Source organism: Aspergillus eucalypticola (genome assembly GCF_003184535.1).
Source record: "Aspergillus eucalypticola CBS 122712 chromosome Unknown BO83scaffold_1, whole genome shotgun sequence".
Lineage (NCBI taxonomy): Eukaryota > Fungi > Ascomycota > Eurotiomycetes > Eurotiales > Aspergillaceae > Aspergillus > Aspergillus eucalypticola.
The window spans coordinates 387,808-405,219 of record NW_020290275.1 but is presented as its reverse complement, the minus strand read 5'-3'; the positions used below and the strand labels follow the sequence as shown (position 1 = coordinate 405,219).

The following is a 17,412-nucleotide window of genomic DNA, read 5'->3' as shown; positions in this document are numbered from 1 at the left end:
GGTTTTCGGGGCAGAGGCCCATAAATAGCTAATATTGAAAATTAGTCTGGCTGATGAACTGGTTGCTGATGCCTTTCTCGGCTACACGCCTGCCTGGGTTGCTCTTTCCGACTTAGTCGAGGAGAGACCTTTGCTTTCGTCTTCCTTTCCCTTCCTCTTCTGCTCCTCTTTGTCTTGCCAACACTTAATTTCGGCTTGATTTGGCCTCTTTCGCTTCCTAAATGACGCTGAAAAAAGCAGACGACTGACATCTAGAGTGCTATGATGCCGCCTGCGTTCACCAAGCCAGTTTCCATCATGCAGGAGCCCAAGTCCAGTGATCCGGAATATCCCTCCTGCCAGGCATCGGACAATCCCCAGAATTTTTCGAGTCGACTCCAGTATAAACACCCTGAGAATTGTCCTGCCCGCCCAACCATGGCCCGCAGCTATTCTCATGATACTGACGCTTTCCACATATTTCCAATGGAGGTGGATAAAGAACACCCGACAAACCCGTCAACCTCAGCATACAAGATGTTGGAAACTTTCTCTGATAAGGACGCTGCCAACCGCCAAGGAACACCCGACCTGTTTAATGATGCATTTGTTTTTGAAAAATGGTATGAGAGCACAATCGGACCTTGCGGTAAATCAGACCGAGATACTCCGTCTCCGGCGAGACCGGGAAACACTACCCTCGCTATATTGAATGAGAAAAGCTTATCCGAACGCAATAGTCGCAGTCCCATGGAGGCTAAATCAGCGTGGAAACCGCCAAGACCTCCTAAACCGCGATTCTTAGCACACCTTGACATTGCCGGCTCCGAGGCATTTGAGAATGCAACCCCGAATCCGATGCCTGCCTTGAGAGACGGTCCCGTGGATCACAAATGGCTAGCACCTACCAGAGCTCAGTTGTCCACTCCCCAGGGCTGTTCGAGGTCTCGCATTCGATTGGCCAACCGATCAATATTGCTAGAAGGTATGAACAATGATATCGGCAAGCGACACAGAGGACCCTGGAGTGACCTCAAGCTCGGCCCATCCCGATTCCTGTCCCGGCCTGTCAAACGTGGCACAAAGCCTTACCTCGTCAAGAACAATCTGAGCCAGCCGTTCCCCGCCCCCTTGCCTTCAATTGACGGCTTGCCATTGCGCCAGGATTTAAGAACTGCTAAGTCGAAGTCTACCAAGACATGCGTCCGAAACCCCAGTACCGCCTTGGTAAGCCCCCAAGAGGTAGCAGAGCCAAACCTGAAGCGCATGGGGAACTGGCTTGGGAAGCCACTTAGCTGGATTTCTCACCTGTTACAGCCAAAGGAACGAGGTGTTATCAGTATAACCTTGGTTGGACAGCAACCACTTCAGCACCCACGTTCCGGATTTGCATCATACGAGTTCATTGTGAGCTTCGTTTGGCCATGGCCAAACCCAAGCGCGTCGGAGTCTATTGAAACACCCCAAGGGCAAGAGCTCAACCTACCTGTTTCTTCATATGATTCCACCCGTCTCTTTCGGGCCGATATTACAATGCCGTATCTCGCTATGCGGCTTATCTTGGGCTTATGTAACGTTTTGTGGAGCTTGACACGCAGAAAAGTCGTGGCTAGCTTTGTGCACCTCTGTGTGAGAATCATCGGACTTCCAGTATTGTATGTACTAGAGAGGTTCAGCGTCAACTTCTCCATTCACCAAAGGGAGTCTGATACGACCCAGAGCGCAAGAGACCAACATGCGGCTCCTTGATCAATGGACTGAATGATGTCTTGCTCAGCCGATGTATGATTGAGAACAATACGGCGCTCGGTAGTTTGCTACTGATGGTACTCTTCAGACGTGAAAGACATCAATTTTTAATTTTCACTAAAGAACAAGAATGCAGCACAATATGAACGACATGGCGACCATTATATGCAGGAATCGGAGAGACAAATGAGAAAACCACAGCTCAAGGAGCACCGACTCCTACTGCTTATGAGCTAAGCACTGTGCATTTCCTCATAGTAGTATCTTATCATAAACCAATAGCCAAACAAAACCAGCAATTCATATCCATTCCCTTGCTCATTGCAACCGTTCTGTATGGCTGCTTTCATAGCGTCATTACCGGACATCACCAGACAAGAAGCTCTTTCCGAGCACAAATATCTTCAACAAGCACGAAGCGTAGTTTCCAGAAAAACCAACACCCGAGACAGCGAGTCATTGGCACTTGTACATCATAACGTATTTCAAGATTGACATGAAGGGGGGGTAAAATCAAAAGAAACAGATTCATGGGACGCAAGTAAACACCAAAGAGCAAAGGGGCATGTAATCATCAAGGTTGCTATACAGGGGAAGAAGGAGAAAAAGAAGAGACGTCAAGGATACGGCAGGAGATACCTTCTCATCAAGTAAATTCCACACCATGCTGCTGTCTTTCTTGACGAGCACGCGCTCTCTCCGCGCGTCTTCGTCGACGATTGCTCGCGTAGTCCCCGCTCGCTTCCGTCCCAGTAAACGTACCCGGAGACGCGATACTCCCCGTCCCATAAGGATGGCTAGATGGCACAGGGGGTGGCGGGGGAGGCGGCATATAGCCCCCGTTCCCGTTTTGAGGCGGTGGTGCATAGTAAGCTGACGTCGCAGGAGGAGGCATACTTGATGATGGAGCGGCGGAAGTTGCCGGGAAAGCTGAGGAAGCTGCCGCAGCAGCAGCAGCCTGCTCTCGTTGCATCTGCTCCTGTTGCTGGCGTTCTAGCTCCTCGACACGGCGCCAGCGGTCGTGCGAACCCCCTTCGTTTCCGGATAGTGAGCTTGCGCTGCCGGCGCGACGACGGGAGTTCCTTCGCTCTCTTCGTCTTGCTTCGCGACTGGCGGCGGCTTCTTCGTCCGTTAGTCTTCGGAGAGTAACGTGGCGGCCGTCGTTGTGCATTTTCACTTTGACGGAAACCGGGGGAGATGCGATGGGGTCGCGGTGGCGGCTGCTACTCCTGGGTCGGCTGCTGCTTCGGTGACGGCTGGCGCTGCGACGGCGATGTGCCGATGATGCAGCACCGAGGGCTGTTCCGGCTGCTACCCCTGAGGCGAGCTCCGTGGGGCCGTGCGTAGATGCTGCTGGTCCGGGATATTCTGAGGCTGCCGGTGGCGGAACGGGTGGTCCTGGTGCCGGTGGTATGTCTGAGCGTGCTCCGTCTACTGCTCCGGATGCCATTGGGGGTCTTGCGGCTGAGACGATGGACTCGCCGTGCGGCGGACCGCGGGGTGGCCGGGAGAAGTCTGATGAAAGGTCCGTAGCTGTGAATGATGCCGGCCTGTCGCGTCTTGGGTAATAGCCCTCTCCGGGGTAGCGTCGCTTGCTGTTGGCCCGCGCTAGCCGCTCGTCTTCCATCTCCCGACGGCGCATGTCTTCCACGCGACGTTGTTCTGCGTCACCTTTGCGGCGTGAGAAGAAACCCTTGATCGCTGCAAATGCCCCTGCTCCGAGCAGGGCGTCTCGGAGTCCGTGGGATGGCCTGCGACGGGGAGCTTCAGAGAGATAGGTGCTGTTGTAAAGGTACGACGAGCCTGGGCTTTGAGGACGGCTAAGAGGTCGACTTGGTGGTCTGCTTGGGGGCCTGCTGGGGGGTCTGCTGGGAGGCCTGCTCGGCGGACGGTTGAGAGGAGTATGCGCTGTTGGCTCCGGTCGTCGTCCATCTTCCAGTCTACTCAAGCTTTCTTCGGTCATGCTATCACTCCGAGTATGGGCTCTGCTGTATCGACCAGATTCTGTGTCATTGTCTCGTTCGCGTCTTCTGTCGAAGAATTTCTTTGCGAGCCAGGCACCACCACCAATTGCGCCTAATTTTAGAAGTAAATTCCCTTTGCCACCACGCCGTGGGCCTTCGTCGGAAAGCTTTTCGTCTGAGAAGCTGGTATGCGATTCGTCGTAATCGTGTGGTCTGCCTCTGGAACGACGCCTGAAGAGCGAAGCTAGGCCGGCCCCGGTCGCTCCTGCGGCAGCCATGGGCCCGAGGTTACTATGGCCATGGTCATCGGCAGCTGAGGGCCCTGAGACATAGCTGAGCCGACTTTCGTATCCGCCGCCCTCCATGTGATACCCTTCTGTGTCGTATAGATATGACAGCACAAAGAACACTGCGAGAAGGATGAAGGCGACGATCGCGTAGAGGATAAAGAGCACCTTAGGCGAGCCATAAAGGGTGAGGCCCAGCGGTATCTGAACGAGACCAAGGATTGCGAGGGCGCGTCCAATCCATCGATGAATCTGGCGTGAGTTAGCTATTGGGCAGGACACCAAACGGTCACACAACATACAACAAGCTTCAAGGGAACATGATAACTTCTCCTATTCCTCTCAATCTTATGGACAAGCCAGCCCCACAGAACTTGAAAGATTACCAGGACATATATTGCAAGTCCGATACCGTGATGCGGGTTTGTCAGGCTTCTTTTTGGACCGACAGCGAACCAGCCGAACACAAACACAACGGTGCTCAGCAATAATGTCAGGACCTGACACCAGACGTGCAGTTTGAAAGCCCAGTAAGGATTCCATCGAGAGTAGTATCGGATGATCAAGACAGAGATTGGGACGAGGAAAAGGAAGACGATTGTAGCGATGATACCGTGAACGGCTATGAGGGTATGGTATTCGGGCATATCTTTGAATCGGTTTCCCATTCCTGACATATGTAAGCAATTTTGTGCGACATAGAACCAGAAATTTACTTACCGTTGTATCGCATTGTGTCGAAGTTGATACCCATCAGATTAGGGAGGAGGAATGTGTCGCGCTCCGAGTCCCATGTTCCATCGCCGACATGCAGTGTATTCGAAGCGTAAGTACTGCTCCCCGCAGCGGAGAGGCCAGAGTCGACCGCCATGGTTACTGAAGACCTTGAGCTCTTATAGGTTCCGATCGACGTGAATTCCTCCCGATCTCATTGACACTGGAATGTTCGAACTACCGACGGAGATCTAGCGAGATCCCCCACTCCGAAGAATGCACCATGCGCTGATGGGAAAGGCCGAATGAAATCGATAGCAGTGGCGTCAACTTGAGTTCCCGGGGAATTCGATCGCAGAAGCTCAAACGCGACCGAGCCCAGCGTTGCAATGGTTGTTTATCTTTTGAGGAACAAGAGGCTAGCGGTGAGTGATAGGTATAGATGGAGGGTGGGGGAGGGCTAGGTAGTAAGATGATGTGACAAGGATAAGAGAAGCGTGGTAGGACACCAGCCTGTATAGCCAACGATTGAAGACCACTTGAAAGGAAAGAAAGAACAGCACTGAAGCAGATGAACGGATCGTGGGACAGGGAAGCGGATAACCGCCGAACGATCGAGATGCAGGCTGGAATGCCGCTGAGGCTGGGGCAAGCAAGCCGCTTCATCGCAACAACTGTTTTCCATTTGCGGTTTAGCCCGTCAGCCTATATCCCGGACAACCACCCGCTGACTCAGCCTTCTGCCGCGGGCGACCGCCTGCGCATGTCTGTGAGTATGATTATCATCGACACTAATTGAACCATCCCTCGCAGATTATCTAGTTATTGCATCTCGATGATCATGGCATTGATTAATAGACGTGCCGATCCCGGTGAAAGCCGGGGCATAGCTGGACTTTTAGCCGATGACTTAGTCTCACAAGGAATGGTGGCTATTCAAATAGAAGGGTTAGTGTCTTGCTCAAGGTTTGTTGGATTTCTACTCCACCGACCCTAGTTATTTGGTCGATAGTAGTGAGGCCCGTTGGTCTTTCTGTAGTAGTATAGTAGCATCCATTGTGAACCCTGCGGGCCCAGGTCAATTAATCATCCCAGGAACGATCCACCAGTTTTGCAAGGAACCCAATTCCAGAGATCAGCCAACAAAGTTGGGAAAGCGGTCTGGCCAGGTGACCGCAATCGCGTGCTTTCCGTATCTTATCAGCTGCTCTCTCCGCCAGCAGATCCACTCCATCCTCCCTTCTATCGAGGCATATAGATAGCCTCTCCATCTCGCTGCAGTGCCCCTCCTACTCCCTCCTATACGGGAAAGCAGCAGCAGAGCTACAAGGAGGCAACTATGGCAACTCAGCTAGAAATCTTCGTGAGAGCGCTTTCTCGGTAGGTCTCCCTCCTGATCTTTCCGCCTTATCTCATTTGTACCATGTACTAACACCATGGCAACGCAGCCTACTTGGCTGGATATAGTACGTCTTCAAACCCGCGAGTACTAGGGAGGATACCCATCACGACAGACGTGAGACATCGGGGGGATTGTACATACTAATCAACGTTCTTCAGCACGTTCTGTTGGTCTGCGTCCTTCTATCCCCAGCCGATCCACAACTTCCGGCGACGTTCGACAACGGGGCTGGCGATCGACTTTCCTACCATCAACGTGCTCGGCTTCGTGTGCTATACCATATATACGTCCGCTTTTCTTTACTCTCCCGTGATTCGTCATCAGTATGCTGCTCGTCATCCACATGCTGAGGACCCGACCGTGCGCTTCAACGACTTTGCCTTTGCTCTACATGCCGTCGTTCTTAGCTTTATCACCTATACACAGTTCTGGCCGTTTATCTGGGGATTCAAGGTCTCTCGCCATCAGAAAGTGAGCAAGCCGGTAGCAGGCCTTTTCTGGGGCTCTATAGTCGGCGTCACAATCGTTATTTTCATCGTTCTCGGCCAGAGCCCAAATAACGGTTTTGATCCATACTCCTGGGCGTGGATCGATGTCGTAAGTAGTCCACAGATCTGCGAATGGCTAATCCGCATGTGTTCTGACCCCTGGATCTTGTGTCAATTTAGATATATGCCCTTTCTTACGTGAAATTGGTCATCACCATCGTGAAGTACGTACCGCAAGCGTGGGTCAACTATAAGCGTAAATCCACATACGGCTGGAGTATTGGACAGATCTTATTTGATCTGTCTGGAGGTGTCTTATCCCTTGCCCAGTTGCTGCTGGATTCTAGCTTCCAAGATGATTGGAGTGGAGTCACTGGAAACCCTATCAAATTTCTCTTGTCGAACGTTACCATCTTTTTCGATCTGATCTTTGTGGTGCAGCACTATATTCTCTACAGAGATGCAGAGGACGATAGTGGTAAGACCCAGAACCCGAGTGACCGGACTCCTTTGTTATCTGAGTCCAACGGCCTGCCCGGGCGCAGTTAGTGTTTAGACTTCCGTCTCTCGTGGTTAGATGTCGAAACTTTGGAACACTTCGGCGGCCCCGACCCGTCGGCGGTTCCGGTTTCTTGGATGAATTGATTATAAGAACGTTTTCTTTTTTGGAGGATCTTTGTCATGTGAAGAGCATCGAACTGGTTGACATAAATTTTTTTCGCTCTAAGATTTTTGGTCGGATGATGACTGAGGCTGAGAGTTTGTGACATGTATGACCTCATAGACCTCTCCGCCAACACAGCCGACGGAGCAACCGTCTGGAAAGATGGCTGTAACTCGTATACAGCGTCTACGGCCTGGATTATCACACGAAGCTGAAAATAGTCATGTGTGTTGGTTGGGGAGGAATGATAGACGGCCCCCTCAACCGTGACAAATGTATTTTTGGAACAATGTCTTTGGCTCTCTCCGCGAAAGTGTATCTACACATCCACACCGCGATGTAACATGGCAGTGACACGCGATCTAACCCGACCTAGGCCAGATCTGCAAGCCCATTGGAGGCCAGTCTGAGAAGACTAAAGACTACTGGACCTGGCGACACCGCTCTTTGGCAGCCGGTCCATGCTGACAGCGACCCTCTTTCCGGGCCTTCCTGCGTACAATCCTCCAGTCCCGGGGGCCCGTCACCTAGAAATACTGGCAACCAAGGCCCGACGGCAGGGATCGTGGGCTCAAGGCTTAAGTCCATCTGGCGGTAAGCCAAAATGATCTGCATTCTCAGCCATGGTTATAGCGTCGAAATGCACACCCATTTGGGAGTAAGCGTGGGGGCCTGACCTTCCCGTCCAAGCAATCATCGCGAATGGTTGACGTTGTCCAACCCTCAACGGCGAGGGCCCTTGCCCAGCGATATGACTCGTACGACGACTATTATCTTAGTTTGATGCCTTTTTTTTTGCCTTGCCTCCTACCCTGTTGGGCCATCCTGGGATCGGATCACCTGGAAGTTTGTTTAGAGGTTGTCGCTCGGCGCTGAGGCTCAGACGGCATTTAGACTTTCCATCCAGGTTCCCCATGAACCAGAGAATTCCGCATGCATATGTACGATGCAGTCGCCGGAACAAGTACACGACAGAACCAATCATCACGCAGCTTCGTCCGTCCATACGCTGGTCCGCCGACTCCCCGAACGGACGCGCCCTATCAGCGCCGAACAAAAGGTCCTGTAACTACTGGATTGGGGCTCAAACGTCATCCTCATGTCCAGAACCGTCTGTATTACCCATCACCACTTCTCTGGTGCCTTATGAAAATATCCTGTGACGCTCTTTACATCAGCCCTATCAGAGAGTCGGACTTAAGCGGCAATGGAACACTTGCTACTTCTACATAAGCAGCAAGAGTCCTGTTTTGGCGTGGTAAACCGGGAAAAGCAAAGAGAAAAAAGAAAACGCACACCCAAAAATCAGAGCACTAATATTGATCTGCTTGGGCATTGTGCCTCAGATTGGATGGATCGTCTTTGAGCAAATGTGTCATCCGAATAGGGTTGGTTTTAATCTTTCAGCCGCAGTGCATGACAATTCATTAGTTCTGCATGCCTATTCGAGTTACCAATCACCTCGCAGCAGCCGAATAAACGTTCCCCTTGGCTTCTGGAGAGTTTAGACACGGGAATCCCGAGCTGCATTTCCAGGGCAAACGTGGGAGCCACCAGCGATGAGGGCCAGTACCAAAGTCAATGGTACAGTGACATCGACGCCCTAAATTCGATTATCGAGCATCTGTAAAGGGATTCGCTCAGCTACCCGTTGACCGTCAGCCCTGGGGGTTGTGCATAGCCACATCTGACATTCGAGACACTCCTGAAGATAAGAATGTTGGAGAACCACGGCTTCTACTAGCTTTAAATATCCAGAATGCATCCAAGCCCGCCAATCTGTGACAAACCATCCAAAGAAATAGGCTTCATCCCACCGAAACACCCCAGGTCGACTCATTACATGAACTACAAGTACCGCCGAAGGTACGTCCATGGACAAAGATACATTGGTGAGACCCATGCTCAACGGACTAGATTCCCTCCATACTGACTACTCACAGAACAAGCGCACCCGAGTGTCTAGGGCACTTTTGACCAGTTCCGAACCATCCGCAATGACCTCAAGGACTACTATCAACAGAGCCATGCTGATGGTGCCCGGCGGCTCCTCAACCCACAGTACAATGTCGTCGGAGGTGCAGCCAAATTCTTTTCCCGCTATAGCCTTTCAACAGGCCCCCCTGTCAGATACCCGCAGCATGTCTGGGTCAGCCCCCTACGCCTTTGACCAAACACAGCCCCTCCATCAAAGAAAGCCAGACGTTGGCACCCACTACTTTCAGGATCAAGAGTCCTACCCACCCTTATTCTCACACCAGACCATACCACCGCAGTCATTCAGACCCGAAATTGAATCCTTTCCCCCAGCCATACCAACCACAGACGGTGCATACTTTCCTATTGATCAAGAAGAATGGCTCGCGATAGCAGCATCACAATCATCTCCTAACCCCACAAATACCGACTATTACCTCCCAGAGTCAGCTCCGTCCTCATTCTCTCAATCACGGCTAACCCCCGTAACCACCGCATCTTTATCTTCCGCTACCACCGCAGACCTTGACTTCGACCTTGATCTCGACCTCGATCTAGACGATCTCCAACTTCAATCACTCTCCGACACCTCCTCCGCCCGCAGCCAGACGCGAGATCTGAACAACTATGGCATCCAAAATCCCGACGGAACCTGGCGTTGTGCATACCCCGGCTGCTCCTCACACGCCGTCTTCCGTCGGGGCTGTGATCTCCGGAAACACTATAATCGTCACCGCAAGCATCTCTTTTGCCGGTACGAAGGGTGCCCACAGGCTGTGCGGGGCGGGTTCTCCAGCAAGAAAGACCGAGACCGGCATGAGGCCAAACACAACCCAGAGATACCTTGTGAGTGGGACGGGTGTCAGCGGGTATTTAGTAGGGTAGACAACATGAAGGACCATGTGAGGAGGATTCATAAGAGGAGAGAGACTTGATGATTTCTCTTTCCCTCACCCCTTTGATCCTCCCTCCCTCTTCCTTCCTTTCTTTCTTACTGCTGCCCCTCCTCTTCTTGAAAATAGTTTTTCCTACTATCACCTTTCTATTGAACAAATCAAACGGGATATCCACAGTTTCGGGATATGGTGGAGATAAATGGGACCAACGGCGCGATTTACTGGCTTTTCCTGGAAGGGGTAATTGGTTTTCATTTCATTAGTTCGGTCCATCTGAGATTAAAAATGAGGGGAAATTGGACCATCAGCACTGCAGGACAGTGACAGTGACACTCCACCTTACCAACTACTAAATTAACTCACCATTCTACTTTCTACTGTACTTATACGTGTCTTCTTTTGAGTCGTTCTGCTTATTAAGCACCTTTTGTGTAGTTATCTTTCTCAGCCTTGTCAATTTATGCTTTCTGACGTGGTGTGACTGTGACTTCTTATCACCGCTGAACCGCATACTTTACTAGCTAGCCGGCTAGACAACACAACCTACTACAGCAACTCACGCTCAAAATCTCAATTGGTCTGAATCTCGTTATTCCTTCTTATTCGCTAGATAAATATTTTCTCCCCATTTCATCTGATCTCAATTCATATCATTGTAGCCAGCTAGCAGCTCAGTCTGGCTAGCTAGCTAGTGCAAGTTCGGGTAAATTCAAGTCAAATCAGGACATCGTAAATAAAAGGAAATAGGAGATGAAACAGAACCGTTGGGAAGAGACAAAAACGCCTCTCGTTACCATCCACAAAATAAAAAAGAAAATTGGGAAAAAAAACAAAAAGGAAAGGAAAATGAGGACGCCAGAGCCTCCTATATGTATAGTCTGAGGGAGAAGCGAAAAGCGAAGTGGGAAGAATAAGGTCGCAAATTGGGTAGTTGGGAAATAAGAAGCGAAGATGAAGATAAAAATAAGGAAAGAAAAGAAAAAAGGGGGGATTGCAATGGTGTAAAGAAAAAGTGCGAAAAGACAAGTAAGAAACACGGCAAAAACGCCCACTAGCAAAGTCTTGTACAAACCCGTGCACACTTCGCCAGATTATTTAGCAAGACGAACGGGGGAATCAAACTATTCGAACACAAGAAGCGAATGACATGATGCGAGCAATGCAAGAAGATGAACGAGGAATTGAAGTTGAAAGTAGAAGTAGATCAAGGCTCTAACAACATCTGGTATCACTGAAAAAAGGGGGTAGTCGAATAGATGTGGAAAAGAAGGGGGTTATTGGTGGATTGCTTAGATAGTGGGAAGGTTCGTAATGCATGTGCAGTCAGTATACATGAATGCCATGATGGTCGATGATGATAGACAAAGAATTGACTGCGTTATCCTCACAACGTCACATGGACGGTTGTTGAGAAAGTCATCTCTTCATTTCAGAATAAATCAACGCGAACGGACGCTGTCGCTAATGCAATATCGTATAATGGTAACCTGCACTTTTAGAGCATATCGCTGAGCCGATGATGAAAATGGTGATGAGGCCTATGTGAGTTGTTGATTCACGGTACGTTGTTCCGACGGCGTCGTCCACGCGTACTACCCTCTGGCCTTTGCGATAGGACCTGCCTGAGAGCCGGATCATCTCGGCTCTTGTCGACATGGTGGACCCTGACGTGTCTGTTTCGTGACTTGTGAGCTGGCTTGAGAGACATTCGATGCGATCGAGTAAAGGCTTACCGTTGCAGATTGTCCGGTCGAGGGTATTTGTGCTGTTGGTCTGGACAAAAGGGGCATACATATCCAGGCGAATTATGGACAAGGCCATGTCGAATCATCTCGTTCTTCCGTTTGAATCCTTTCCCGCCGGGTCCACGCGGACAGCCAGCTATGGGGCAGAAATGCGGGCGATCCTGAGAATGAACATTTGCATGGGAGCTGTACATGCAATGAGCTTGGGTTACCGGACCGGTGGACGTGAAACTGCTTACTTCAACAGGTATTGTGTCTGGAACGGGGCTGCGGTGCAGCCAGGGTGACGGCACTTGTATGTGCCTGTGGAGACCGCTCCGTTCGAGTGTGTGGGGGGATTATATGACCGATCACAGGTTGATGCTGGAGTCTGATCTGTCGGGGTGGGATAGCTTGTTGCGGGGCTCTTGACCGTCTGCGGCGCAGTCTCATATGTTGAAGTGAGATACGTTATGTCCGCCTTGATAGGCGGCCGCCAGTAAGCCTGCTGGGATGCGGGCGACGACATGGCCGACATGTCCTTCGAGCTCGCTGGTGACAAGTGCGAGTAGGGGCTGGGCGGGACTTGCGGGGGAGGAGGCGGAATCTGGCCTAAGCGTTGGTGCTCCCAGACAGGATCTGTCCTTGATACTGGGGGAGAAGAAGATGAGACCGGAGGCAAAGGCCCGAAAGACGAGCCATTCAGACGTCCGGCACCAGCAGGTGGTGGTACATCGGTAACACCGGCCAATGCCGTTGAAAGGGAGGGCAGGTTATGATTCACGGATCTCGCCGTTGCTGACGGGTGGAGGGCGGGGAGCTGAGCTGTTGGCTCCGACGGTGCTATCAGCAACTTGCTTAATCGTGCATCAGGATCAGGTAGTTTCCCATCCTGGAATAGATGTGAGATATGAGGGATATTAGGCAGCGTGTGTTGCTGCTGTTCTTCTTTGAGCGCAGGTTCTTCCACTGGGATGGACGGTCGGCGTGGTTCCTTGTAGGCTGTTGGAGGATCCTTCGGGCCTACAGACGGGCCTCCTTCCTTGGGCTCGCTCGGACTGATCAAGTTGAGAGCCTTTCTCGCCACATCTACAGGCTCCTTGGTCTCCACGGAGGATTTTTCCGGGGCGAATAGGAACTTGGGAGGGTCCGGATGGGGGTCGTCCGCTGGAGTGCTGCGGTGAAGCGGATGTTCAGTTTCGAACCAGGCTATGTCAGGTCGATTAGGCTCTAAATGTCTGATCAGCACCGAGTTGCCCTCGATTGAATCGGGCTTTTGGAATTCCGGCAGCTTACGCGAACTGCTCGGAAACTGTGCCTCTGCATCGTGCTTAGGTAGACCGCCCTTGGGTGACTGATCTCCGGTATCGAATGGAGGCGGTGACACCTTTGGCAGGTAATTGATCGTTTGGGGCTTCAACGCAGGGGTCCGAGGTCCATCGGAATCGTATGATTCTGTCATGAAGGCGGCGGTTTTAGGCGCATCAGGTGCGCCGCCCCTTACTGTTTGATTTGGCCTGCCTGTTACCTTTCGAGTGCCCTGAAGAAGTGTTTCAGAACACAGTCTTCAACCCGGAAAATAGACAGCCGCTCAAACGGTTTGCTAAGCAGAATAGGACACAATCCACTTGTCGAATGCAGGTGTGCTGGCACCATGTTAGCATGTACACAGGCTAGAGAAAGCGGTGGCACGACAGAGAAGGACAAAGTTGGATATGAATAGGGTACAGGTGGGATACCCTGTGCAACGCTCACTCGGGAGAAAGAGAGCAGGTCACAGAAGGGGGGATAAGACGCCAGACGAACGTGCAGGGCATGGGGGGAAAAAATCTAGACGATCGTGCAAATAGCCCGGAGGCAGCAAGTAGCAGTCTAGATCTTTAAGATCTCAAAGGGGAACCACGAGCTGGACCAATTACGACAATAACCAGGAGGCAAGATTGGCCAAGAATAGCCAAGGAAAGAGAAGAAGCAAGGTGACAATTGATAGCAAGCAAACCGCCAGTCGCAAGATACGGGGGGGTTTTCTGATTACTAGCGATGGGGGAAGGAGATGCAAAATAGGCTCACCTGCTGTCAGGAACCGAGAAAGCCGCAGGAACCGCGCAATGAGGCTCAATTGAAAGCGATTGCACGTCAGGACTCAGTCAACCACGGCACCACCGGGCGCATAGATCAATAAATCATGCGCGCGGGAATTCCGAGCCGCGTGGATAAAACTGGGGTTGGGAGAAGATGGGGGGAGGGGAAGGGAGGGGAAAGAAAAACAGTTCAGGATAAAGTTGAGCGCTCAGTGGTGGTGCTGACGATAAGGGAGGTCACGATGTCACGATGTCACGGCTCGGGTCGAAAAGAAGAATAAAAGAAGAAGGTGGAGGAGCAGGGATTAGAGGCTGGAAAAATTCATCGTCTAACGGCGCCAACAGCAGAACGGTAGTAGTCGCGAGCGAAGAATAATAAGAGTGGTGGTGTAGTAATAACAATAACAAGAATAATAATGATGTTGATGATAATGGCAGAAAAGAGCGATAATCTTAGGCCCGAGTAATAACGATGACCGTGTCCGGTAATCAAGGGACACTGGAACGAATAGTGGCCGATGAAGCTAATGGTCCCAGCAAGCGGGTTGATGACGCGCTTGGCAGGTGGTAAAAGGGAAAAAAAAAAGAAGGTTAAGGGTATGGCCGCGGAGCGGTCAGCAGGTAGTTGCGCTGGAACGGCCGAACCGAGGGGAAGGATCACAGTAGTAATAAAGGAAGAGCGAGGTGGGAAAAGGCAGATGGAGACACACGGATAGTTTAGTTAGTTTAGTTTGGCGTGGCCGTCGTGGTGGTAGTAGAATTGAGGAGAACGCAGAGAATCAATCCACTCAGAAGTGAAGGTTGATCCACCGGCCGGGCTGGAAAAACACGGGTGGAGAAAGCAGCAGGTTTGATTTCTGGTTTGACGGTTGAAGGTAGTGGTAGACAGCAAGCAGCAGCAGCAGCAGCAGCAGCAGCAGTAGCAGTACTTCCGTTAGGAGGAACCAAAGAAAACTGTAGGAAGAAACTGGCAAGGTCGGCAGGAGAGGGGACCTGTAAGTAGCAGTTGCCGTAGTAAAATAGTAAAGAGGTACAAAATATAATAGTTGCAGAAGTTCTGGTTGGTTGTTTCGTTTGGCTGGCTGGGCTGGGCTAGCTGGTGAGAGCTGAGCTGACTGATGATTTATTTGTCTCTGCTCTGTTCTGTTCTGCCTGTTCGGCAGCTTTCGTCGGGTTCCAATTCTTGTTTTTATTACTTCCACTTCCTTTTCGTCTTCTTTTTTCTTTTCTTTTTTTCTGCTTGGGCTGTTTTCTTCTTTTCCCTTGGCTGGTCAGATGCGGAGGCTCTGTTGGGCGTGCTTCCCAAACAAACGTTAGTCAGTCCTTGGTTCTGCTGTCTTTGAAGAAAGCACTAGGGAGGCTCCAGAGGAAATTCGGGTTTAGATTACTTTTTAAAACGGCATTGGATGCCCACTGCAACAAAACAGTAGGGACTGGCACAAGAGAGTAATGAAGAAGAATCCACAGGACACGACGGAAGAAGACGGAGGAAATGAATGAAGCTGACTCTCCAGACGCGCGCGCCACAGCGTGCAGACAGGCAAACAAAGTGGGGTGAGCCTGGAGGGAGGGACAACACCATCAACCCGGGTGGAGAGGAAAACAAGCAAAATTTCTACCTACCGACAATAATCCTAGTTAAGACACTCAACGGCCGTCCAGACTTTTCTTGCCGGGGCGGGATAAAAAGAGACAAAGCCGCGAAAGAGGGTGAGGAGAGAGGTAAGGGGATGGAGAGGGGAATGTCTTGTGTATGTGTGAGATGAGGGAGAGGGAGCAAAGAAAGGCGGGTTCAGAGTGTCTCTCGCAGCAAGCTGTCTGATCTAGTCTGCCTGCCTGCCTGCCTGTCTGTCTGTGTAGTAGTGAGTGGAGAGACAGAGAGAGTTGTGTGCGTGTGTGTTTCCCTCAGCATGCTCACCTTTTTTCCCTTTTCCTTTTTTCCCACCCCCTCGCCGACCACTTCTCGAGCAGGAAGAATAATGCCACGTCCACGAGGCCGACCCGAAGAGCTAGACCCGAAAGGGAGCTCCACCTCTTGAGGCTCTCTGCATGGCCAGCGATGATTGGTCACCACGCGCGGGCACGGTTTAAGAGGCTGAATTGTTCATCTGCACCGAACCGTCGTAGAACTTGGCTGCTTGCTCCGAGGGGGGGAGGTGGAGGGCGTGTGTTGCGTGTGTGCGTACGAGGGAAGGAGCCGTGGGCGCGTTGGCCAGCGTTTTCCTCGATCCTCTACTAACTTCCATAGCCCCAAGTCGATGCTTTTCATCAGATGATGAGGCTTTCTTTCTGACTGACTCCTCCCTTTCCCCTCTTCTCCGATCGGATTGAATCTATCGATCGAGGATTTTATCCTACCCTTTTGGGCCCTACTGTAGAAATCTCCCTTCCCTCTACGGTCAACACACACACCTATCCATAATGTAATAAATATATATTGTCTACGAATTTTATTAATAAATGGCCCGTCCGCGATCAACTTCAGTTCATTTTCCTAGAAACCTTACTCTCAGTTTTTTTTTGCCCCAACCACAACGGCCGGCTAAGGTCGTACTCGGGTTCTCTAAGGCGACAAGGCTGCAGTCCACAGCTGGATGGCTGACCGCCACGGGAAGGACGCGCCTCAGTGTTCCTTCCACTCCTCCCTACTGGACAAGCCTCCGCCTGGTCCGTCACACAACCTGCAGAAAGGGGGCTCGCACGATATTTAGTCCAGAGCAGGGATATGCATCAGGTGCGGAGGGCAGTGTGATGAGTGGCATGTGTGGGAAGGGAGGAGGCGCCTCAAAGTGAGAATGAGGCTAAAGAGAAAAAGCAAAAAATGAGCATCGAAAATGATATAAGAAGACTAAAAAAAAAAATATTGATTATTCTAAAATACTTATATATATAAAGAATTCTGAAAAAAAAGAAGTAAAGATCCTTTGAAAGTGAAAATTCAGTGAGATGAACTGGACATAGAATAATCAACTAAGAGTTACAACGGACCCAGTGCTACTGACTAGTAGTAGCAAGAAGATAGACTTAAAACCACAACAGCTGCCGCTTCTGCTAAATTAACTCACGTTCCCCCGTAACTACTCCGACTCCGACTCCGACAACTCTGTGTGCAGGCAGGATCGAGGATACGGCTGCACCGAGTACAAAGAGGAATGGGGCTCAGAGCGAGGTGCCAGAGAGTTACTTAAGGTACGTGCTTTTACGGAGTACTGTGTAGTAGGAGTGTTTTGGCTGTCAGAGAGAGTGGACTGGCTTCCCGACCGATCTTCATCATTATTCTTCGGTCAATCAGTCAATCCATCAAACCATCCCAATTCTTGATTCCTTCAGACTTCGACCAGTGTGTCAATCTCTCGGTTGATAGTTCCCGTTAGATAGATAGCTAAGTACTTGGTCAGTCTAATCTTGACATCCAGTGGTTGAATTCTGGTTTGGTTTGGTTTGGTTCGCATTGGAACTTTGGTTATCGATCCGTGCATTACCCAGT

At 50.9% G+C, this 17,412-nt stretch overlaps 5 protein-coding genes across 5 annotated transcripts; 3 read left to right on the top strand and 2 right to left on the bottom strand.

Annotated features, from left to right (window-relative positions):
* Positions 1–297: 297 nt before the first annotated feature.
* On the top strand, positions 298–1,728 carry BO83DRAFT_302376 (uncharacterized protein; the record flags this gene model as incomplete). Its single annotated transcript, XM_025527148.1, has 1 exon — positions 298–1,728. The coding sequence occupies one exon, from the start codon at positions 298–300 to the stop codon at positions 1,726–1,728; it is 1,431 nt and encodes a 476-aa protein (XP_025393164.1).
* A 646-nt stretch (positions 1,729–2,374) lies between these two features.
* On the bottom strand, positions 2,375–4,850 carry BO83DRAFT_394674 (uncharacterized protein; the record flags this gene model as incomplete). The annotated part of the gene is made up of 3 exons (XM_025533028.1): positions 2,375–4,231; positions 4,282–4,649; positions 4,700–4,850. The coding sequence occupies 3 exons, from the start codon at positions 4,848–4,850 to the stop codon at positions 2,375–2,377; spliced, it is 2,376 nt and encodes a 791-aa protein (XP_025393163.1).
* Positions 4,851–6,032: 1,182 nt separating this feature from the next.
* BO83DRAFT_384003 (putative L-cystine transporter) lies at positions 6,033–7,132 on the top strand (the record flags this gene model as incomplete). The annotated part of the gene is made up of 4 exons (XM_025532571.1): positions 6,033–6,073; positions 6,142–6,159; positions 6,254–6,692; positions 6,764–7,132. The coding sequence occupies 4 exons, from the start codon at positions 6,033–6,035 to the stop codon at positions 7,130–7,132; spliced, it is 867 nt and encodes a 288-aa protein (XP_025393162.1).
* Positions 7,133–9,006: 1,874 nt separating this feature from the next.
* On the top strand, positions 9,007–10,620 carry BO83DRAFT_404609 (putative C2H2 transcription factor; the record flags this gene model as incomplete). The annotated part of the gene is made up of 2 exons (XM_025533732.1): positions 9,007–9,117; positions 9,191–10,620. The coding sequence occupies 2 exons, from the start codon at positions 9,007–9,009 to the stop codon at positions 10,157–10,159; spliced, it is 1,080 nt and encodes a 359-aa protein (XP_025393161.1). The 3' UTR covers positions 10,160–10,620.
* A 1,055-nt stretch (positions 10,621–11,675) lies between these two features.
* Positions 11,676–13,306, bottom strand: BO83DRAFT_302513 (uncharacterized protein; the record flags this gene model as incomplete). The annotated part of the gene is made up of 4 exons (XM_025527156.1): positions 11,676–11,793; positions 11,854–12,051; positions 12,105–13,074; positions 13,141–13,306. 4 exons carry the CDS (start codon positions 13,304–13,306, stop codon positions 11,676–11,678), a joined length of 1,452 nt encoding a protein of 483 aa, XP_025393160.1.
* Positions 13,307–17,412: the final 4,106 nt, after the last annotated feature.